Source organism: Asterias rubens, chromosome 21 (genome assembly GCF_902459465.1).
Source record: "Asterias rubens chromosome 21, eAstRub1.3, whole genome shotgun sequence".
Taxonomy (NCBI): domain Eukaryota; kingdom Metazoa; phylum Echinodermata; class Asteroidea; order Forcipulatida; family Asteriidae; genus Asterias; species Asterias rubens.
The window spans coordinates 9,837,324-9,861,599 of NC_047082.1; the positions used below are offsets into that span (position 1 = coordinate 9,837,324).

General features: G+C 40.2%; 5 protein-coding genes across 7 annotated transcripts; 3 read left to right on the forward strand and 2 right to left on the reverse strand.

The window, feature by feature from the left end:
• Positions 1-833: 833 nt before the first annotated feature.
• LOC117304590 (ankyrin repeat domain-containing protein 66-like) lies at positions 834-3,435 on the reverse strand. The gene is made up of 4 exons (XM_033789123.1): positions 3,340-3,435; positions 2,471-2,701; positions 1,683-1,911; positions 834-1,383 (listed from the first exon to the last, which is right to left on the reverse strand). Exons 2-4 carry the CDS (start codon positions 2,622-2,624, stop codon positions 1,149-1,151), a joined length of 618 nt encoding a protein of 205 aa, XP_033645014.1. The 5' UTR covers positions 2,625-2,701; positions 3,340-3,435; the 3' UTR covers positions 834-1,148.
• Positions 3,436-3,505: 70 nt separating this feature from the next.
• On the forward strand, positions 3,506-5,803 carry LOC117304591 (von Hippel-Lindau disease tumor suppressor-like). 3 transcript variants are annotated; one of them, XM_033789124.1, is made up of 4 exons: positions 3,506-3,608; positions 3,833-3,894; positions 4,347-4,891; positions 5,600-5,803. In XM_033789124.1, the coding sequence occupies exons 3-4, from the start codon at positions 4,534-4,536 to the stop codon at positions 5,731-5,733; spliced, it is 492 nt and encodes a 163-aa protein (XP_033645015.1). In that variant the 5' UTR covers positions 3,506-3,608; positions 3,833-3,894; positions 4,347-4,533; the 3' UTR covers positions 5,734-5,803. The 3 variants fall into 3 exon arrangements, with proteins under 3 accessions (XP_033645015.1, XP_033645016.1, XP_033645017.1); XM_033789125.1 differs by lacking the exon at positions 3,833-3,894; XM_033789126.1 differs by lacking the exons at positions 3,506-3,608; positions 3,833-3,894 and having other exon boundaries at positions 4,008-4,891.
• Positions 5,804-6,480: 677 nt separating this feature from the next.
• Positions 6,481-11,581, reverse strand: LOC117304592 (phosphoglycolate phosphatase-like). Its single transcript, XM_033789128.1, has 5 exons — positions 11,124-11,581; positions 10,096-10,246; positions 9,283-9,509; positions 8,341-8,867; positions 6,481-7,919 (listed from the first exon to the last, which is right to left on the reverse strand). The coding sequence occupies exons 3-5, from the start codon at positions 9,438-9,440 to the stop codon at positions 7,741-7,743; spliced, it is 864 nt and encodes a 287-aa protein (XP_033645019.1). The 5' UTR covers positions 9,441-9,509; positions 10,096-10,246; positions 11,124-11,581; the 3' UTR covers positions 6,481-7,740.
• A 930-nt stretch (positions 11,582-12,511) lies between these two features.
• On the forward strand, positions 12,512-13,658 carry LOC117304675. Its single transcript, XM_033789246.1, has one exon. It carries the CDS (start codon positions 12,636-12,638, stop codon positions 13,098-13,100), a length of 465 nt encoding a protein of 154 aa, XP_033645137.1. The 5' UTR covers positions 12,512-12,635; the 3' UTR covers positions 13,101-13,658.
• Positions 13,659-14,990: 1,332 nt separating this feature from the next.
• LOC117304652 (transcription elongation factor A protein 1-like) lies at positions 14,991-23,422 on the forward strand. The gene is made up of 9 exons (XM_033789211.1): positions 14,991-15,154; positions 16,320-16,388; positions 17,141-17,255; positions 17,972-18,169; positions 19,418-19,483; positions 20,011-20,165; positions 21,081-21,227; positions 22,176-22,247; positions 22,554-23,422. Exons 1-9 carry the CDS (start codon positions 15,086-15,088, stop codon positions 22,560-22,562), a joined length of 900 nt encoding a protein of 299 aa, XP_033645102.1. The 5' UTR covers positions 14,991-15,085; the 3' UTR covers positions 22,563-23,422.
• Positions 23,423-24,276: the final 854 nt, after the last annotated feature.

Here is a 24,276-nt window from a genome sequence, read left to right on the forward strand (position 1 = left end):
CATTTCTCACAATGTTTGATACTATCGACTTCTCCCCATTACTCGTTACCAAGTAAGATTTTATGCCAATAATTATTTTGAGTAATTACCAATAGTGTCCACAGCCTTTAAAGCGGCAAACATCTTGTGACTACTACAGGATGGCACATACGGTTTGGTACATTTTGTAAAAAGAAATCTGTGGATAAACATTTCATATTTTTTTCACATGAAAAGATATTTAGAATGTGTTTTTATTCAAAGCAATAGGTGACGTTGTAATAAAAAGAAAGCATAATGAAGACGATGTCTTACACCTATTAAAGCCATTGGACCCTTTCGGTAAACAGTATTGTCCAAGGCCCACACTTCGTGTATCACAAGTTATATATAAAATAACAAACCTGTGATAATTTAGGCTAAATCGGTCATCGGAGTCGGGAGAAAATAACGTGAAAACCCATCCTTGCATCCGCGCGTTTCGCCGTGTCATGACATGTGTTTAAAATAAATCTGTAATTCTCGCTATCGAGTGTTGATATTGTTTTAATGTTTTCTCAAAAAGTACAGCATTTCACGGTATAACATTTCAAGAGAAGTCTTTCACCACTACCTTCTGTAAACCCTGTAAGTTATTTGTAAATCTGTGAACTTTTTTTGTTTTTTCTGTACCGAAAGGGTCCAATGGCTTTAAAAGATCTGTATACATTGTACATGAAATTGGATTTATTTGGCCGTTTATTTGGCCACACAATGTAATAATCATGAAAGCTATAAATAATAAAAACACCCAATGCTAAATTTAATCAAAAAGATACATTGTATTATTGCTATCTCAAAACTGTTAGTGTTATATTTACACAACAAGAGTACTAACAATATATTGTTACACTCTACAAATGACGGAAACTTTTGAGAGACTCTGTTTGTTGGAAGCCTTTGACTAAGATCTATATTGAGACTCCCCTAATGTTACATCTGGAATCAAAATAATAGCACAGAGTACTTATAAAGTACACACTTCCTAGACGGCACTAGATGGCGCTGGACGAAAGAACAATTCACAAACAAATTAATGAACTCCGAACAGTTCAGTCTTCAAATGTTTCTTGAATTTCATCAGTGAGTGAGACTAATGGATCTCTGGAGTGAGTTTGTTCCAAACAAAACTATTTTGAGTCTGAGTTAATCAATAAAACTGCCCTTCCAGCTCCCAAGAATTTCCTCTTCTTCCCTTTCTCCTTTGTCTTATCCTTTCCCTTCTTCTCTTTCTCTTGCTCTTTTTGTTTCCTCGCCTCTTCCTCTCTGTGTCTTCTTTTCTCCTCTTCCTGTCGCTCTCGTTCCTCCAGGTCCAGCTTTTCCTGCTGTTCTCTCTCCTTACGAATCACATCTTCCCACGCGGCCCTACAACATAGGAACAATCACAGGTGCTTATCACTAGCAGCATGATAATGGTGGCTTCTTGAGCCCTTTCCACCAGGAACCGAAAACCAATTACAATCGTTTTGGGCGCCAGTTGTCTTTCCCAAAGGTTGTTGCGATTTCTTGACAAACATTCACACAATCACAAACATCGCGTTCTCAGCGATCCTCGTGCATGCGAGATCGCACTGTGCTCTGCCAGTACTCCGTTTAGGGTAATGTATTTGCGATCGCTTTCTTGACACATAAGAAACAAACAAACAAAATCAGGAGAAACTTACATTTTCAGGAATTCAACACAATCATGCTGTCCATAGACTGCAGCCACATCTCTTGCTGTGTCACCGCAGCAATCTTTTATCTCTATATTGGCTCCGAGTTTATGTAAGGTTTTAAGTGCACCAATCTTGCCGAGTTCTGCAGAAAAATGTGCTGGTGTCCATCCACTGTCTGTGACGGCATCGATATTGGCTCCGTAGTCAACAAGAACGCGAATACTTTCTCCATGACCTTGGTTTGTAAATTGGTGAAGGAAAAGTGAGTTCATTACTTTGAGACATTACTCTGTTGGTAGGCCTACCTTTCGCCTTGTAAGTGTTTATAAACAATGAAAGATGACTTGTCAAATTTAACAATGTCATGAAAATTACTTTAGCTGCATGTAAAAACGTATTTTCATGACATTGTTTTTCTTAATTTCTCAAAAACTACAGCACCTCAGCAACTAATATTTTCAGGTACGCTTTCTACTATCATTATCTTCAATCGGTGCAAGTTTAATGTAAATCTGTGGACATTGTGTTTTGTGTTACAAAAAGTACCCAAATCCTTGAAGGTACGATTGAAGATGTGAATTTTTTTTCAATGTGTAAGGCCGTGTCCGAAACGGCGACTTCGGCTACAGCTACGGCTAGATCGCGCGCGTCTGCCTATTCTTCAACACTGGTAGACGCGCTGATCTAGACGTAGCTGTAGCCGAAGTCGTCGTTTCGGACACACCCTAAGCCTCCACTGCCCACCTACTGGGTTATTCCTGAATGATCAAAAGAACACCTTTTGGCAAAGTTACCTTTTATGGCAGCCCAGTGTAATGGAGTCCTGTCGTGCCACTCTGCATCTTTCTGATTCACGTCATACTTGCCAAGATTCAAGAGATTTAAGATCTGTTCGCTGTCTCCCGCTGCTGCCGCCTCATGAACCTCACTCATTATAGGCCCTTCCATTGGGGTCACAACCGTGTCAAAGGTCAAAGTGCAGGCGAGGGGATCGTTGCGTGATCTATCATGATGGGTTCACTGCACTGCAGCATGCAAAAGTATTTTTTTAAAAGATGAATCAAAAAGATTCTAAAAGTACATAGGCCTATTATTAGTGTTACAAGTACGCCAATTCAAATGGGCGGAAGGGGTTGAAATCAAACCTCGCCGCCCATTTGAATGGCCATCAATCAAGCCATGCTCGTACTAAACGCTCGGGTCTTAGGACTTGGACCCTCGCCGGCGGAGCGTTACAACTATTGTAAGTATTATGATGATGGGATTTAGATGTGAGATATATAAGATTCTAATTTACCTCAAATTTTGAGTCAAAAATGAGAATTAGCGATCCCTTTTAAGTTTTATTTTCGAACAAAATATGAAAAAGTGATGGCGCCACACAGGAAAGCTATCCATCCAATCTACCGTACAAATGACAAAAAAAAAACTTTTAAATTAAATTAAATTAAATTATACTTATCTTTTCCTAGTGTTTTTTTAAAATGCACACACTCTGCTAGTGCTATTTCTACCTCCAAACGCAACCATACAGGAAAACTGTGTCCGGAAAATGGGCAAGAATAATTTTTGGGCAAAGGCAAGTCTTTAGGACTAATTTCATATTGCTATCTGAAATTATATTTAATCTATGTGTAAGGTATCTAATAGTAGGCATGTTTACCTTTTAGGAAGTTAAGCTAAAAGCGCAAGTTTCATCGTTGTGGTGTGCAAGCCATTCTTGTGTTGTTTACCGTGGTGATGTCAATCAATCTATGCTCCTCATCTAAACTTGAAAAAGATTGAGGGCGCTGTTTCATATAATTGTTTTTATTGAAGACAAGATCGAACTGACAGTACGCTTTATTTCTGGCTGGGTCGACGTGCAGTACGTGAAAAAGGGCTAAACAGTTGATTGTAAACTAAAACCATGGATTAGGCTCTGGTGCAAAGGTAATGTTTTTGTAAAGTGATTATTGTGTATTGTCAGGTCATGTCGCATATTTTTACATAATACTAACTGGCCATGCTTGTGTTCGAAGTTGTTTATGTTGACATAAAAATATGACAACGTTACATTGTTGTTGCATGGAGGTAGAATTGTTGTAAACCATCTGACTTCTGACCATCCATATTTTTTTATGTCAACTGTCGACCATTGTGTTGTCGACTGTCAGTCAGTGTCACAGTAGGACAGTTATGAGCTTCCCTTCTCAGTGAGAAAGACACCCGTGAGGGGGTAAGTAAGACTATCTAATCTAGTTTATTGCTCAATGGTAAGACTAAGGGATAACTTTCCGTATGGCGCCACCACTTTTTCACTCATTTTTACAAAAAGGGATATATCAATCAGGTAAATTAGATACTATATTATTTTATTTCGAATGAAAAAGTGGTGGCGCCATACGGAAACTTTTCCAGACTAAGTCTCCTATTCCTAAGACCGAGTGCGACTGACAGTGGTATCATCTCGCAAAATGTATTGACACTGACAGGGGCGTGAAATTGGGGAATGTGTCACATTCTGTCAATGTCAGTTGTCACTGTGTGTGTGTGTCACATTACAATTCCTAATTTTTAAGTTAAACCCCTGTGGAGAAAGGAATGGTGAGGTTCGATGTGAACTTTTTGTTTTCCAGTTTAATGTCAGTAATTTTGTTAATCCAAGATACATTTTTCAATGCAAAACAGATTTGAAGCAGAAGGCATGACGATTCTGTCCTTAAATCTCAGCTGGAACATCTTTAAATTTAACAGCAAGATGTTAACATCCTGCAGTCAGTAAGTAATGAACAACAACAGCAGAGAAGCAAAATAGAAACTGCTAATAATTAATAAACCCACATCAGCATCTGTCCTGACATCGTCACCCGAAATCATGCAGGAACTTCCCAGTCATGGTCATCAGAGACCAGAGGAGAACAAACTCAAATCCACGGCAGCTCCAACCCTTCCTGCCGGAGCAATTTTTAGAAACCGCACTCCACGTTTAATCAACCTATTGTGGTTGGACTTTCAAGGGAGGCAAGTGACACATACCAGAAACGGATTGAAATCAAGGCACAAGATGGCCATGAACACTTTCGAAGGTCATCCGTGGATATTCAGAGATCACATCACCGGCGACAAACTTGTCTGCTACACCGACGCGGAATCGCAGAAGAGAGAAGTGTTTTTCCCGATTCCATTCAGCGAAGACTACCCACATAACACTCAGGTCAACATTATTTTACCAGGTAAAGTGTACAAAAAGGAGGAGCATTCTTCACACTGCACTATAAGGGGGGAGGGAGAAAATAAAATTGAACTGTAAAATGTTTTCCTGGCAAAGTTTCCAATTGTAGATGGAGTAAATTTGGCAGAGCTTGAATTTGAAATTTTAAAAATCACACGAAACATCTCTGTAACTGGCGTCAAATATCTTTGACCGTACATTTCTTGTTTAATCTTTTTTATTTACTGAACTTTAAGGAGATTTTTCAAAGCATACATTTTAGGAATTGGTAAAAACAATAGACTGCAGGACTTGTTTTGCGGTTGTTGACCAAGTTTTAAAAAAATGGACTCTAGCCAGTTAAACAGTGGGATTTTGAAGTCCTTGAAGGGGATATGATAATAATAAGTAGTTCTTATAAAAAGCCGATACACAATTAACGTCTCAATGTGCTTCACATTATGCCCTGATCAATGGGCCAATACCTTTCCTTTTATCTCTCTCAGTTCCCTGGGGAGTATATAGCCCTGGGCTGCCGTGGGGCTCCAGCGGCTTTTCGGAGCATGCTTTTTCGTGTGCTTACGGTTAGAAGCGCTGTGAAATAGAAATTGCACAGTGAGCACAAAATCGGCCGCTAAGCAGCGCTATGAAATTGGGCCCTGGATATTAACTGGTAGTTTATTGAATCTGCTGTAACTAACATGAATATTTTGTGGGTTTTGTTTTTCAGTCTACACCCTCAAGGAGAGAGCTCTCCAGGTTGTCAGAAGTTACATCAGGAGTAAAGACGATTGTGCAAAGTTACAAATTCCAACCACACTTCAATGTGAGCTCGCTAATCCAGATGTTTCCATCAATTGGTGATGCCTGAATTTCTTTTTACAGTGGTCACCATGTGCGGGCGTTGAATTTCTTTCTTGAAGGGGCGCATCAATCCTCTATTTGCATTGGATTTTTATTTGCATTGGATTTTGTAAAGGGCACCTAAGCAAAAAAGCACAGGGCACCATGGCAATTGATGTGGGTGCCCAGGGTTAGTTTTGAAGGCCTGCATGTGATGTCTCTGTCAGATTCTGACCAGTGTAGTATCTTGCCCGTCAGGAATTGCCCGAGTGGAATGCGTACTTACATTTTTAGTATTGATTAATGATTGTTAAATGCGATATTGTTGCCTAGTACTGACCATTATATTGGGGCATGGATGTAGGAATTAAACACCCATGTTTAGGGCAGCCATTCAAATCAACCAATCGGACAGCAGAAGAGAAAATTAGCCTGACCCCCTTTTTGTCTTAGTAAGAATCAGTGTTTATTATTGCTACTGCATACAGGGTACAAGACAAAGATTTATGTCCATGTCTGATTGTGGGATGTTTGAGGACTGTAGGCTGAATAACAAATTACTTATCACTGGGTCAGGCATTACAATCTTATTCTAAGTCCAAAATGTTGGTGTGAAGTGACATGCAAGCATAGTGTTGATTTAGGTTACCTGGGGTGGATTTCACAAATGTAGTCCTTAGGACTAGTCCTAAGCAATGCTGAGAGATAGGACTGGTCCTAAGTTAGGACCAGTAACTCATCCTAACTTAGGACTGGTCCTATCTCCTAGCTTTGCCTAGGACTAGTCCTAAGTTAGGACTACCTTTGTGATCTCCACCCCAGGGCCCAATTTCATCAAGCTGTTCAGCCAGAAATTCTGCTCAACAAGTTTGTTTGCTAAGCAATTAATTAGTTGGAAATATTCACAGCAATGGTAACTGTTATATATTTTGGCCAGTAACCTATTTTTCTGTGCTTAAATTAGCAAGTTATTGTGCTTTTGCTTTATGAAATTGTGCCAAAGAATGCAAGTTGGTGAACATTTAGAAAAGAAGTTTGCCAAGTTTTGTGGTTTACTGCCGAACATGAACTTTGGACAATGCACAATCTGCTTACAATAGTATGTGACAAAAGGCATTGTTTTCATAACTCACATTAAGTACCAAAATGCCAGAAATAGAATTGAAACAGTGCTTGATATTGTACCTTAGTCCCAATTGTTTCACCAAATTAAAAAAAAATATATAAAAACATCCAAACCCCAGATATTTTATTACGTTTTCTTTATTAAAATATGTACAGTATGATATACTCATAGAGTATTAGAATATTTTTACTAATATAGTAAATGAACATTCAAAATATACAGTATACATATATCACATCACTTTAAGCTTGTGAAAGAATAAAAGTTCAGTAATTATAAACAATAATATTGCAATTATTTTCATGTCATTTTCTTTGAAGCATCCATACATGTATGAATGGGTCAAAATTCAAAAATGCTGAGTTATTTGTACAAATTCAGATTTTTCCCCCTGGTGACTCACCAGAGGGGAAAAGGTCTGAATTTAAATACAAATAACTCAGAATTTTTTAAATTGATTAAATAGATGTTAATACTGATAGATAGATATTGAGATTTCGTAGTGACAGCATTTTTGTGGGTTTACGTTTTTTAGGGTATGGAAACTCGGATAACAACCACAAAACAGGCTGGTAAGCAGCTCTATGACATTGGGGTCTGGTCTTTGACAATAATCGATGTTGCCCACTGGCTTCAAATAGCTTTCTTCTTATTATCTATTTCTCCCTTCATTTGTTTCTGTGCATCATTTTAAACTGCGCAATTCTTTTAAGTGCTGAACAGCTGTCTAAGTTATAATGAATGAAAAACAAATTATCCACATTAATTAGGTTAAAAACCTGTAGAATCAGCTTTACTATCTCTTCAGCAATATAAATAATTTTAAGAACTATGCTTTATTTCACACACCACACAAACAACTACAGTATACAGTTTAAATAATCACCAAATATCAAATTTAGTTATGAAGATACAACTATGGAGTCCCGAGTGCAACTTGGTTCAACGGCTTCAGCCGCTTCCCTCTGCAGTATGTTCCCTACGCCGGATAGGATTAAATCCGTTGCGACAGAAACATCGTCAACCACACAGTGCGCATCCCCCTCGAGGGCCTTCCGGTCGGCTATGCCAGTTAAAACACCTGAACAGAGAAACAAAAATATTTGATTTGTCAGTCGACCAAATTAATTTCAAACCAAATATATTGTATTTGAGTTACTTGGTAACGACATTTCTTCACCAAATTTTTGGGTTATGGATTGGTGACGTCCGCACTACATATAATGTGAGTTCCAACAACAGTACAATGTTTGTCAAAGACTCGCCACCTACTAATTTTTCAGGTACATGTAGTTCTCTGATGGCGTTTAACTGCATTTTTATTTTTTTGTATAAGTGTATCCGGCTTACTTTAGTTTCTTTTTCATTGGACGACAAACATGTTGAGAAATCCTCATTAAATAACTGAGCCGCAACTTGTGTTTTCAAATTCAAGGCGAGTGAGTGAGTTGTTGCACTGAAATTTGTAAACCAATAAGACTCAGGAGAAAAAAATTGCTTACCTATAGAGCAGCCAAGTTGAGCATTTATCCCCAGTCTGACATCACAGGGGGAATCCCCAACCATGACTGCATTCTCCGGCTGAACCCCAAGCTGGGCGCATATCATGAAAGCAGAGAGTGGGTGTGGCTTAGCAATCATCCAATCATCATCGCCGCATACCGCGATGTCAACCAGCTTTGACACGCCTAGTCGATGTAGATTATCAAGAGTTGCTTCTCTACTATCGGACGTGTTTATGGCGATCTGGAAGCCGCTATGTTTGAGTCTCTTGAACATGCTGGTGACATCTCCGATCGGCTTGGTCTCACCAAACCTTGCACCACCCTCCTCTATGCATTCCCTGACAACTTTATCCGCTTCACAGGGAGACATCCCTTCTTCTTGGAGAACTTCAGACAGACACTCCTGGACCATTTCAAGAGTGCCTTCGCCAAGAACGCCTGGTAGGATTCTCCCGGCTCCATCGTCGAATCCAACTTTTGTAAAAGCTTTGTCAGATATGATTAAGTCTGTTCTGCTCATCATGCTGTAGGTGGAGAAAAAAAACCAGATTCGGTCTTGACTCTTGAACTTTACTCTGGGACTCAATGGATTTGTGGTTGATGGGGCACCGTAAATGAAAAGTATGATGAAAGTTTCCATCAGATACCAAAATTTTGTTATTCAAGACTCTGAAGTATTCAGTAGGCAACATGAGGTTGCAAATCTTGCAATGGGGCTTTTCCTGATATAAATGGTGTCCAAACATGGAATTAGTTTTTCTGGAAATAATCAAGGGCATTATTCACGAGCACCAGTTTTGTACCTGTCCTTTTGCAAGCCTCTATAAGGGCAAGGCAGTTTTCCATTGATAAAGGGCCCTTCACGGAGATAATTATCAATCTTGATTGGAAGTTTTCAAGGGGCACTAAGGCAATCACCAGAAAATGAAACCAAATTACCTCGTCACTATGCCTCGTATCCATGGCGCCCACTGAGAATGAACATCAATAAGGGTGCCATCTTTGTCAAAGATTATGACCGTCTTATTCCGCGCCCTCCTCTTGATTCCTGAAGTCACAGATCTAAACCACTTGGAGAATTGAGCAGTCAATGACATCTTGGTGAGTGGTGAAACAGTTTAAGAAGTTCAGCTGATAAGTGTCGGTGAGAGTTTGCACTTCGATACCTGAACACAGAAAAATGTTAAGCACGAACAAATATTTAGAACAGGAAAGGCCTTGGCATCTCGGGATGGTGTAAGAGTTTGAAAACTTTCTTTAAATTGAGAGAAGATAACACCTTTAACAATACATGTAGAATTGGTATTGTTTTAATGTTTTCTCAAAAAGTAAAGCATTTCATGGAATAATATTTCAAGAGAAGTCTTTCACCCATTACCTTCTGTAAACCCTGTAAGTTATTTGTAAATCTGTAAACTTTTTTTTTCTGCACCGAAAGTGTTCAATGGCTTTAAGTTAAAATTCAATAAGACACTCTAATGAATGCAACATGAACTTTTTGAAGATGACATAGATGTTGGGAAAAAAACTCCAGCTAGGGGAAAAAAACTCCAGCTAGGAAAACAAAACATGTAGTCTGATGTGGACTGAAACCCAATCCTCATAAAAGTCACATACTCTTGTTGGGATTCGAACGGGGGTCCACTGAGGTGAGAGCCAGGGAACAAACCACTGAGCCAAGCTGAATCCCCATGTGTCCGAATCAAAGAGAAAATTGGCAGACGATATTTTTCTTTATTTAAGGAGACAAACCTTATTGCAGGAACAATCTGAAAGGCTTCGTTTTAATCATCCATTTCTTCCACATCAAGTGAAGTGATGACGAAAGACACCGACTCCTGAATTCCAGACATTTGTAAAGAGTCTCTAAAGACAAACGGAACCTTAAAGGAGTTGTCGTCTCCTATAAAACAAAAACAAATAGTATAATTTAATAATCGATGTAAGAAGATACAACTTTGGTATGGGTTATAAGTCGAGCTTTATTCTAGATAATGAGAATCGACTGTTACATGCAGGTGGCCATGTTATAAGGTGATACAATGCATTATGGGAAGTAAATACTAGACTAGACACTGTATATTATCTTCCTGTCAATCAGAAAGTCTCTCTCATACAAACATTGGTGTAATGTCTATGGGGAATATGATTGAAGGACATAATTCAAGAAACTGTGATTTGAACAGCAAACTAGACGAAACACTTTATTCTAGTCATTGTGAAATCAGTGGTTAGCTTGGTAGGATTCGAACCTAACTTATTCGAACCCACAACCTTGTCATTGCAAGTGCTGCAGTCTAACCACTGGACCACTGGACCCCTGGCCCTGTGTAAACCATGGTAATGCATGTATGGTATTGTATTGTATTTTTATCGAGGTAGTCGCTCCAGAGTAGACAGCTAGTACTACAACTAGATTAATTTCCAGGATAACTTTCCGTATGGTGCCACCACTTTTTCACTCATTTTTACAAAAAGGGATGGATAACTTTCCGTATGGCGCCACCACTTTTATATCTCATTGAGGTAAATTAGATACTATATTATTTCATATCAAATGAAAAAGTGGTGACGCCATACGGAAACTTTTCCCTTTCCAATTTCCATTCCATCCTCCACAAACTATACTATTTTATAATTTTATAAGGTTTCTCGTGAAGAGAGAACCTTATTCTATAGTTTCCAAGTTACTAACTAGTATACATCATGGAGCTCCATGGATGGTAACAATAACATTAACAAAGTGATGTAAATAATTAATAATTAAACTGTGTACTCACGTCACGGTTTCGCCCAGATCCTGGGTTTGACCACCTACTGTAGTACGTAGTGTTATCCGATCAGTTTGTTTTCAGCAATTGCAACGAATAATATTCACAAATAGAATTGGTCAAGGTCATGCTCTACTGATCATCCGATCCGCCTGACGGAGTTCTGGTGAACTTCAATCAACCTTTGTTGACCTTAGTAAATACCCTTGCTCATAACAATGAGCAACAAACCACTGTGGTGGTTGGGAAGAAAATATGACTTTAGCTTTGCTGGGCTTGGCCTATAGGGATAGGTCAGTCATAGGCCTATAGGTCAGTCAATCTGCTGCTGTTGACTGACCGGTTGTATGTGTAGACGTCAGAGCAAAAAGACTGAACTGTAGCGAGTATGTGCGGTGACCAAGCATAAAACACACAAGGCCGCCGACACTGTCCGGCCGGTCCGTCTTCAGCGCGCGCCATGTGAACACCGGTAGCTGCGCACCACGCGAAGGACACGCAGCACAACATCCATAAGCTTTCAAAACCTCATAACAGTTTTGTAATCTAGTCAGGTCACCGTTTACAAAAGGTCCCTTACAAAACGTGTTGGATGAGTTGGTTACTAGACGTCATGTGATAGTCATGTGTACAACATTGATTATGTAATGGCGCTGTTGGTTGCTAATAATAATATAGCATAGAGCAAGCGGACCAGCATTAAAGAGCAAGGAAGGTTGTACAAACGGTGTGTGTATGCATATATGCATGAACGATCGTCCATCAAAATAATTGGTGCCACTTTTATCGGAGAGCTTTGTGGAATTTAAACTTAAATATTGGTTTTTGACAGGCCGCGATTGTAACAAAATTTCCAAAATACAAATAGCAGCAACCATTATAGGGATAGGCTAACTGTAGGAAAGCATAGTTTATAGTATATAGCTATTTTGTGTGTTTTTATTTCGAAGTTCATTGGGAACTTTATGCCTACAGAGTAAAATTTATGTTGGGGGTTGAACTAAAGAATTGACTGGAGTGGGATTCAAACCGGAGGTCGTTGGTTCGAATCCCGTCAATTCTTTGTTCAACCACAAAAATCATGTTCAAAATTTACCCAGTCAGTTTCCCTTGTAATAGAGTGAACTTTAGTCTTGGTTCCAAGACCTTCACATGGATCAATCAACTCTCAGCTTCCACTGCGAGAGACAATCGTCAACAGAAATAAATAGAGGAAAGGTCGCCCTCTGCCTGACTATCGTGTATGCAAAAGTAACGTTTTGGACCAAGACTACACTAGGGACTTTGTGTAGCTTTGAGAAACACGAGCAGCTGTCGAAACCCGTACCCACTCAAGCGACACCCTTGTGGCCACATTATTCCGGGGAGCAAAGTCCTGACCTCTGCTGCACGATTTGCACAGGGACTATAGCTCGTGGCAAGTTTGTCCCCGCATAATATAATAGCACTCACCAAACAAAGCTTGTTCCAACAATTCTCATCGACACCGTTACATAATCGCAACAATATTTTCATTAAAAAATGTCTCAAGTTGCGAAGGACTTGACAACTGCCTCGCTTGAGGAGATAGTCAAGTGTCTGAATCTCACTGCACATCCAGAGGGTGGCTTTTACACGGAGAGCTACCGCTGCGATCGTAAGAGTGAGAATGGCCAGTCGCACTGTTCAGCTATCTACTACCTGATGACGAAGGAACACGGCCTAGCATGGCATAAACTCAATGGACTCGATGAAATGTTTCACTTCTATGCTGGCGCTCCGGTGGAAATCAGTCTGGCATCGCCGGAAGGTGCCTTCCTGGAGAAGAAAATCTGCGGCTTGGATATCTTCGGGGGGCAGCGACCTCAAGTGTTGGTTCCAGCTGATCATTGGCAGAGTGCGAAGTGTCTGGGGGAATGGACACTCTATGGTGTCATAGTCAGTCCTGGATTCGAGATCCAGTACTCGGAGCAAGCCCCAGATGGCTGGAAACCAACTGGGATTTAGAGTGATGGGTCTTCGAGTCTTCTTTTGAGTCCAACATCTACTCTTCAAAATGATGTTTCGGGGAGGATTTGGCGCATCTCACGCACGGCCAACAGGTCATCTCCTCACATCTCAGCTATAGTCTCATTGACTTACGGAGGACAAAACTATACTCTTCTACATCTTGATGCCTTCCATTTTTCAGATAAACTGGAACTAAACAATGAACATTATCAAAATCAAAAGGACCATAACGGCTGAGCAATTTTGAGCAGGTCGACATTGAACTCTTCATCTTGAACTTCACTCAACCCATTTCCTTTTTTTTAGTAAATGAATCTAGAGACATGCTTGTTTTTCAGTTATTTGTCAATCTTTTCTTGCGATATAAAACATAATAATTATGCCTGCTTTCCGAAACTATAATGTAATTTATACTGAACTATAGGTTTGGGTCGAATTTTTCCACTTTTGCCGGGCTAGTCTTCGATCAAGTGGCTTGATGTGATTATTATTTTTTTTTATTAATGGTTGTTTTAATCTGAATAAAAAACAACCAAAAGGTTGACAACATTCAAATTTATAAAGAAAAATGGAATTCACAATAAACAGGCAAAATCTATACATAAAATACACAAACATTAAAAGAAAAAAATCATTAATTAGCAGAAACACGCCATAAAAAAAATGACAAAGGCGTACATAAAAAAAACAGACAAAAAGTTTAAAATTTGCCAAGCAGCCCCAAAAATTATTTCAATATTCTAGCTTATGAGGGTATCGTGGATTTACTATAGCGCTCAGTTTTGCATTTAGGTATTTGAAATCTAGTAGTTGAGGCTGCTATGAGTTGCATTGTTAGTGGTGTTGAAGTTATTTTTTAACAACCATGGGGGAGAGGGGGTTTTTTAACAGGTTGACTTGGTATTTTGTTTGCCTTGTATAAAACATGTTCTTCTAATCGTTTAACTTCAAAAAATAAAGTTGATCTCCGAACTTCAGTTCGGATTTTTTTTATTGAACTATTAAAAGTATGGATACACTTTACCTTTTTTGTTTTCGTATTATTTCATCCCAGATATACATGTAGTTGTTAATAAAATGGACTCGATAAAGCTTTTTGTTTTAATAATTATTACAAATTTATGTTCAAAAAGCCTCCTTGTTTAATTCGCTGTTGCAAACTGATTTAATACCCTAAGTACCTTTGGCATAATGGAAAACAACTTGGTGGATTGACTTTTTGATCTCTAGCCGCTAGAAAGATGTTAAAACGCAAATTTATGATAGATTATTAACTTACAAGCTCAAAGTCCCACGGCCCTCATATTATTTGGATTTGATCAACAGAAAGTTCGTGGTTTGTTTGTTGTACTTACCTAGATCACTGCCATGCTTGTACTAGACCGTCTCCAAGCCCCCCCCCCCCCACACTTTTTTTGTTTGGGGGGGGGGGGGGAGTGAGCGAAGCCAGCCGGTGTCAGATGCAATTATGTCCGCCATGCAATACTGTCCGCTCCGGACACTTGTGCGTATGCAATTGTGTCCGGGGCAATGCAAAAACCGTCCGGCGGACGTGTACAAAAACATGACTGCGCATGTGAGTGTGCATGCACTTACTCTATGACTGAATTAACGTATTATGATTGCAGCGAATACCAACGGCCGGACATTCATGACATGCACTTTAATATTAACTTGTAAAAAAACAATGGCGAGGGTGTTCCGTCGACCAAGGGCGTTTAATTTACTGCAAGGACGGTTTTGCACGGGGCGGACACAACTGCATATGCATTATGCAGCAGCGTCCGGGCGGACACGATTGCATATGCAAAACCGTGCATGCAACATAACACACCGGCGCCCACCACAGATTAATTGAGGGCGCCATTCTTTTTCTGCACTGGACGAAAATTCAGCTTTACGTTTTGGCGGCTTCGAGCACATCACCAACCAAGGTTTATTTTGATTTCTTTCAAGCCTACGTTTGTTGTTTCGATCTCGCGATGTCTGCGTGTGAGAAGGAAGTGATCAAGATTGGCAAGCAATTGGAGAAAGTAATAAAGAGCGATGTGGTAAGTACTTATTTCGGTATTTCGATGTTGTGTTTGCACTTCGAAGCGTGACCCATTTCTGCATTCATTTATCCCTTAACCAGTCCCGCTATTACGTGGTTTATTGATGCCATGGATATACACGGGTTATTATTAGACAGTAGAGATGCTGAGTAAGATACGAACTTTCAGGCTGTTGTTATTTGTATACACTACAAACGGAAAAGTTTCCGTATGGCGCCACCACTTTTTCATTCTATATGAAATAATAATTAGTATCTAATTTACCTCAATGAGATATCCCTTTTTGCAAAAATGAGTGAAAAATTGGTGGCGCCATACGGAAAGTTATCCCTACAAACAAACAAACAAACAAACAAACAAACCAACAAAAACAGAAACCCCAACAAACAACCATAATTTACCTGCTATATAAAAAAAAGTAAATAGATTCTGTTTCTGGAATGCCGTACAATAACAACAAATGGAAAGGTCTCTGTATGGCGCCACCACTTTTTCTTTCGATATGTAATAATATAGTATCAAATTTACCTCAATAAGATAACCCTCTTTTGTAAAAATGAGTGAGAAAGTGGTGGCGCCGTATAACAAGTTATCCAATGACCAATGGATTTTATGATCCCACTGTTTTTTTTTCTTCTTCAAATTAATTGTTGCAATTGCATACGTCTTATCTGACAAGAATAACATTTTGTTGAAAACAACACTCAATCACAAATGCTTTGAAGACACTGGACACTATTGATTGGTATTTGTCAAAGACCAGTCTTCTCACTTGGTGTATCTCAACGTATGCATAAAATAACAAACCTGTGAAAATTTGAGCTCAATTGAATTGGTCCTTCAAGTTGCGAAATAATAGTGGAAGAAAAAACACCCTCTTCACATGAAGTTGTGTGCGTTCAGATGCTTGAATTCTAATTCTGAGGTCTCTTATTCTAAATCAAAATCGTGGAAAATTCTTTCTCGAAAACTACGTCACTTCAGAGGGAGCCGTTTCTCAGAATGTTTTATACTATCAACCTCAACCATTACTCGTTACCAAGTAAGGTTTTGTGCTAATAACTATTTTGGGTAATTACCAATATTATAGTGTCCACTGCCTTTAAATAAATGCTCTAACTAAATGAGGTTTTGGTTTGTTGTTTTTTAATGATTATTTCAGTCAAGTACTGAAGCCATGGATCTTCTGAATCAGCTGAAAGAGCTTCCAATTTCCTTGGAAATATTGCAGGTGAGCTCAGTAAAATTCCAATCCACCCAGAAATGACCCACGGCACCCACAGCAATTGCCCTCTACTTTTTCCTTGGTGCCCTTCCCCATGTTCTTAAAGGAACACGTTGCCTTGGATCGGTCGAGTTGGTCTTTGAAAAGCGTTTTGTAACTGTTATAAAATCGGTATGTTTAGAAAGATGTTGTAAAAGTAGAATACAATGATCTACACGAAATTGCGTGGTTTTCGTTTTACCTCGTCGACAAACACGGTCGGCCATTTATGGGAGTCAAATAAATGGCAGACCGTGTTAGTTTGCGACGTAAAATGAAAACCGTGCAATTTTGAGTGATACTTGTGTGGATCATTATATTCTACTTTTAAAACATCTTTTTAACCATATGCATTTCATAACAAACGGTTACAAAACGCTTTTCATAGACCAACTCGACCGATCCAAGGCAACGTGTTCCTTTAAAGACAAGTTATACATTCTCATTTTTTTATAACAGAAGTGCTCCTTCCAGGCAGAGGAAAATTGCTGTGCCCCTAAACTTTTAAGACTAAAATATTGCCTTGAAATACTGCAGGGCCAAATTTCATGGGTCTGCTTATCGCCGAACTCTGCGCTAACGATCACCATTTTCCACTAACTGGCCAGCGCCAAACTTCTGTGCCACTTCAATTTGGATGATTTCAAACTTTAAGATTCAGATGGATTCGTTGTTGAAATACTTATGTTGTAACTAAGTGTTCTGTTTTTACCTAACAGAGAACCAGGATTGGTATGTCGGTGAATTCACTGCGCAAACAGAGCGCCGAGGAAGAAGTGATATCACAAGCCAAGGCGCTCATCAAAGGGTGGAAAAAACTCCTTCCGGCACAAAGTAAGAGATGTTTCAAAACAGGGTTCGAATTTGTAGGAAGAAATCAAGAAGATCGACGGACTTGGCCGGTCACAAGTTTACTGGCCAGACATTTAAACCACTTGCCTCTGGCCTGTTGTCCAGTGTAAAATTTGGAGCCCTGTTTTATAAAAGACACTCACTAGATTCTAATAGAAAACAGACCAAAAGTTAAACTCTAGCAAAGTACTGTGTACAAGATTCGAACAAGATTCTGAAAGAAACGTTTGTGAGCTCCAAAGTCCAGTTAAGAATGTGAGCTTTTTCAAGAATTTGAACATAAGTAGTCCTATTTACCCTTCCTCGCATTAAGTGATTTACCAAGATCCCTCTTCATTCTATCAACATCCCACAATACAGTATCAAAGGGTCTGGGTACTTTTTGTAGGACACAAAACACACTGTCCACAGATTTACATTAAACTTACACTAAAGCTTCACTAAAAAATATTACTTACTGAGGTGCTGTAGTTTTTCAGAAATTAGGAAAACAAGTCACGAAAATAATTGTTCGTCTCAGTGAGACGAAAATGATTTGTGGCACAATATACTTACTTACTTAACTGCTAAGGACTACGTGGCCCTTGGCCTCCTTAGAAAATCGTCCCCATTCAGGTCACAAAAATATTAAACTTGGCACAATATGTTACAGTGGTATAACAATTTGATACCCTATAAACCATCTTGTTGTTCCTCAGCTCCCAACAAATCAAGTAGTTCTCAAAAGGAGAAGAAAGACAGTGGTGATGATTCCCGGGAGCCCTCCCCTCCTCTGCCAAACGGTAGCGGCGATGGTAAATCCGGAGAAAAGGGCAAGAGCTTCGCGTTGGCCAAAACAAACGACGTTGTCCGAGAGAAATGCCAGGAGATGATAGCAGGGGCACTGAAAGTTCCTAGTAAGTGAGATGGAAACAAGTTCTTATAAATTTTTAATGTATAATAAGTCTATAGCAACAGTCACAGCGTAGTTGTAGCCCGTGCGACCTCCCCTCCTTTACAGAATTGTATGGTTAGCAGTACCATTAAACTGTGCCCATATTGCCCTAACTATCGCTCAATAAAAGCTGACACTAACTTCTATATTATAAAAGCGCTTAAATCGCATGGGCGCCGCCATTGTTGTTTGGCAAGTGGTGCCCGCACCCTGCTAAAATGATGCGTCCTGGGGTAAATTTCGGGGTACCCGTGGGTTGGGGCATGTGTTGTTTGTGACGTCACAGTCAAAGCGCGAGCGTGTAGTAAATTTGGGGTGGAGGGCAGGCGTCCTTTGTGATGTCACAGTCACAGCGCGAGCGTCCAGTAACTTCGCGCGTACCCAGTAAAGAATAATGCATGGGGGGGGGGGAGGGGAGGCACGACGCACGACGACAGGACGAAGGCTGTTGGGGGTTATTAGAGCACGTTGTGGGGACAAGGGGATGGAAGGGGCATGTAGTGTGGTACGTCTGTTGGAAGAGGGTGGGGGAACGGCAAAAAATGTAGGGAACAAAATTAAAAGGGACTAACGTGATGTGGGACATGGGACAGGAAAAAATTTAACTGAATGGGGGGGGGGGGGGGGGAATCAAGCCCATAAAACGGGAAAAAACCCACAAACGGGACCCGCGCGAAACTGGAAACTATGGGCAAACAGTGGCAATCAAAGAAAAATGCCACTGCAGGGGATCGGGGGACGGGAGAGGCACTAGGGCGTGTGTTAGATATAGGACGGGATAGGGAAGGGGCACACGGTGGGACAGGGGGTTGGGAAAAGAATGAACGAGGCTGGTGAGGGGGGGGGGGGGGAAGCAAAGGGATTTAAAAACTATACAGGACAGAAAATAATCAACTGAACGGGAACAAAGTAATCGAAACAGGATTGGGAAAGAACCACTATCGGGATCCGCTGGAAACTGGAAAATATGGATGGGATCGACAATGCCGAAACGAACGATTTCACAAAGCACTGAGATTGGTCTTAACTTAGGATGGGTGGTTTGCCACAGTGATTTGTATTGTGACCCTGTCCAGCCACTTTAGCCCTCCCCTGTACACAACGCTTCACTTTTTTACTGCAGCATTTTTACGTAGAGCTTTCTAGCGGGGTTGCCGCGCTATCCCGCTAGTCGATATTAATCGATTTGTTCTAATCATTTTCTTTAAAGTTGAAGGCTGTGATGACCCCTCACTACTGGATAACGTGGATGAAATAGCAGCAGAAATTGAAGATTATATCCTTTGAAATTGTCTTAAAATTTAGAAATTTTGTACCATGGGCATCGAGGCAATGACCAGGGGCACCGAGGCAATGGCATGGGGCAACAGGGTTATGACCAGGGGCAACAGGGCAATGACCAGGGGCACCAGGGAAATGACCAGGGGCACCAAGGCAATGACCAGGGGCACCAAGGCAATGACCAGCGGCACCAGGGCAATGACCAGCGGCACCAGGGCAATGACCAGGGGCACCAAGGCAATATCCAGCGGTGTAGATGCAATAGCCTGACGTATCAGTCCTGAAAAATATTTGGTACATATCCAGTCTCACTACCTTACGATTTTGAAAGAAAGTTGTTATTCAAATGCCATTTCATCATGAAAGTGGCCCAGGCCTGATAGTTCCTCATAGGGTGCCCTTTACCGAGGAGAAAATGCCTTGGTGCCCTTTCAAAAATGACGCATACAAATGCCTAGGGGCCATTGACCAAACCAACTGGCCCCCATCCATCTAAGTTGTCTCCTTAACTCACTGTCTCACGTGTCTACACGGAGTTCGTCAACACAGACTTGAAATACAAACATCGCATCCGGAGCCGAGTTTCAAACCTGAAAGACGCATCTAACCCTGAGCTTAGGAGAAGAGTACTTACGAGGGAAATCACCCCAGAGAAGATCGCCAAGATGACCTCTGATGTAAGTTGACCCCACTTGGATTACTCCACCACCACCACAGGGGCGTCTGGTTGTTGCCCTGCACCACAGAGATGTTTGGGTGACACCCCGGCACCACAGGGGTGTTGGGGGGTAATACCCCTCTTTTAAATTTGTTTTGTCCCCAACCATCCACAAGACCATCAAAATCCAACTACATGTTTTTGTTTGATTTTGTCGGACTGAGGACTGCACCAGTTAACTGATTATGCTTTATATAGGATCAGGCCTATCACCATAATCAGAGTCCAACAGTTTGGGTGTAAACTGATTATGATTAACATGCAAAGAACGTGGGTTCGAATCCCACCCGGGTGCTTTGCCTGTGGATTTTTTTCACAGAATTTCATGATCATACTCTGTATATACAGCTCTCTATGTTCTTTTTGTATGACAAAAAAACACAATGTCCACAGATTTACATTAAACTTACACAGTTGGAAGATAATGATAGTAGAAAGCTTCCCTGAAAATATTACTTGCTGAGGTGCTGTAGTTTTTGAGATGTGAGTAAAACAATGTCGTGAAAATAATTTTCGTCTCAGTTATCATAAGACGAAAATTATTTTAGAAGGAAAAAACGTATTTCCATTACATTGTTTTACCCGTTTCTCAAAAACTACAGCAACTCAGCAACTAATATTTTAAGGTACGCTTTCTACTGTCAGTATCTTCAAGCGGTGTAAGTTTAATGTCAATCTGTGGACTTTGTATTTTGTGTTACAAAAAGTACCCAAATCCTTTAATGCACATCGGTGTAAGGGTGAGATCAAGTTATATAGTTCAAGATACTTTACTCAAGCATTGGAGATGATTTGTACACCGTGACAGTACTTGGCCTTCCCAGGGTTATAAAGGTGTTTTGAGTTTTTTCTTTCTTTCTTGGGGATTCGATAGGAGATGGCGAGTAAGGAGTTAAAAGAGATCAGGAAAGACATCACAAAGACAGCAATTAAGGAGCATCAGATGGCTGTGACCAGCGGGACCAAGACGGATCTACTAAAATGTGGAAAATGCCTCAAGAGGAATTGCTCTTACAACCAGGTAAAGACAAGTTTCAGTTTAGTTTTTTTGGAAAATATCTCTGTTGAGAGTTGTGTTTGGCTCTGGATAGAACCTCAAGAATAAAGGCCCGGTCACACAGGCCTCGATAATGAGAACGAAAACGATAATGTTAAACATGCACGCCCTCGATTGGTTGAATGAGTGTGGTTGTATTCTGCGTGGAGCAATTCAACCAATAGAATGCATTCTCTTTGCGTTGTTAGCGTTATCGTTTTCGTTACCGCTGCAGTGTGACTCGGTCTTAAAGCCATTGGACCCTTTCGGTAAACAGTGTTGTCCAAGGCCCACACTTTGTGTACCACAACTTCTATATCAAACAACAAACCTGTGAAAGTTTAGGCTCAATCGGTCATTGGAGTCGGGAGAAAACAACGGAAAAACCCACCCTTGTTTCCGCGTGTTTCGCCGTGTCATGACATGTGTTTAAAATAAATCCGTAATTCTCGTTAACGAGAATTTATATTGTTTTGCTGTTTTCTCAAAAGTAAAGCATTTCGTGGAATAATATTTCAAGAGAAGTCTTTCACCATTGCCTTCTGTAAACCCTGTAAGTTATTTGTAAATCTGTGAACTTATTTTTTTTTTTTCTGAACCGAAAGGGTCCAATGGCTTTAAGGGCGATGTCTATACTGTATGTTAAAGCGTCTGCGTCACTAAGTGACGAATATAAGCGCTACAAAAGAAGCCACTATTATTATTTGTTAGATTGTATATTCTAAAGTTGCTTGACAGGTGGTAAGAATTTTATGATGTCAAAAGTTTCTATGTAAGTTTTAGAATATCAAAAGAATGTATCTTGCATAAAATAGCACCAATCTGCACACATACATTTTAGGAACAAGAGTAATCTACAACAAAATGACTATTCTTTATCCAGGATGTAAATTTAACATCTATTAAATATGAGTCTTGTTTTTCTTCAAACAGGTCCAGACAAGAAGCGCTGATGAACCTATGACGACGTTTGTGTACTGTCATGACTGTGGGCACAGGTGGAAGGTAAGGAAAATTTATTTAAGTTGTGATCGGTTGTGATTTAAAGATTCTTTTAGTAAGGTTGGAAACTGTATATGGTTGAAAAACAGTCTTAAAGCTAAGGTTTGCGGTGAGACCGGGAAAGTACCAAGTATACAGAGCTAACACACATAGGTGTAAGGGCAAAACAAAATTAACATTAAATTTAGATGTAAGAGACACCAAATGATGTGTACATGAACTGCTAACACACAAGTACTTGTTCTTTCTGATTCATACACCGATTTTCATTTTCCTTTTTTTTTTTTTTTCTTTTTCTTTTTTTTACAGTTCTGTTGATGTTTGGGTTTATGCATTGTCCGTGTGTTATCCCGCCTGCTTTGTATGGACACCAGTGCGTCTTCAATCATATCAACAACTTGAGAAATCTTCCTTTAAAAAAACTCAACAATGGCCGTCGTGATTTCTCTACGATACTACAGCACGTGGTTCATAGTGAGGCATCCTTAATAGTTTACGCAGTCTTGGAGCAGTTGAGGGTGCCCTTTATGTGAGCCATTGCTACGTAAGGCAATATTGTTCGTTGGTACCTCTGACGTCTATTGTACTATATTGGATAGTACTGAGGCCAACATGGAGCCATCTTTGCTACTCTCATTCAACGAGGACGCTCGAGGATTGTAAATAGTCTGCAACAACCGCACATACAGTGGAGAGAGCTTTTCCCAATTTCATAAAGCTGTTTACCGGTAAGCAAATTTTTGTGCTCACTATAGCAGAAAAACACATACACACACACACACGCGAAAAGTGCATTTCATATTCACAATGCTAGCATGCCTTTTGCCTTACTAACAGTTAGAAGTATTTATGAATTAGAAATTCTGCTAATGGTACTTCTACTAAGCGGAAAAAATCTGCTTACAGACCTTATGAAATTGGGTCCAGCAGTGCTTAATGCGACTTATTGGTGCAGCAAAGTATCATTAAATGACTTCAGTGTGAAGGCGCCAGGGGCCAATTTCATAGTGCTGGATAATGGTAAGCAAATTTTTGTGCTAACTAGCAGAAATATTTGCTTAAGCGTAAGCGTATTTCACAGGTTAGCAAGAAAACTAGGTTAACAGATTGCCGGGTGCACCATGGATTTGCATTGTAACGTCATTCATTTTCATACAGTAAGCACCAGAACGTTAGCACGCCTTTTCGTGTGCTTACGGTTAGCAGCGCTAAGGATAGGAAACTCGTACAGTAAGCACAACAACTTTTCGTTAAGCAGCTCTATGAAATTGGGCCCAGTTAGCATTATAGAGATCAGTGGTTGTCACTCACTAATGGTTGTGTAACCACACCGGTGACAGGATATACCTGGACAAAACATTCTCTTGAGATCGTTGACTTCTAGTGTTTAGAACTGCATACAAAGACGGACGTTGTGTTTGGACGTTGGTGTTTGGACATGGTAACTGGATGCAGTTTGACCACAAGAGGGCCACCATGTGTATACATGTAGATCGATGTTGCATAATGATCAGTTTTAGTCGGAGAAGCTAGACTTAGAGTAGTATCCGTGTTATGGTTTCACTCTTAAGAACTATGGGAGACTTTAGAGCACTAGGTGGCAGCAGACTTAAGGCCGAGTCACACTGCAGCGATAACAAAAACGATCACGATGCAAAGAGAACGCATTCTATTGGTTGAATTACTCCACGAAGAATACGCACACGCTCGTTCAACCAATGTCATGCGTTCTCCTTGCGTCTTTAATCGTTCTCGTTATCGCTGCAGTGGGACCGGGCCTTTACTAGGTTAATTTCCGTAGACCTTATCTTATCGCAAATATTTGGTATGTGCGCGTTAGGCGTGAAATGAGGTGCATGCTGGTCTAGCTAGCGATCAACTTTGATTGCTAGCTGAACCAGCATGCACCTCATTCAACAGTTACACTTGCACAATTGGTATTTGCGAAAAGGTCTATTGTTTATGTATATCTGAGCATGTGCACATTACCAAGAATAATGGATATACCCAGTGAGTCTGCTGCCACCTACGT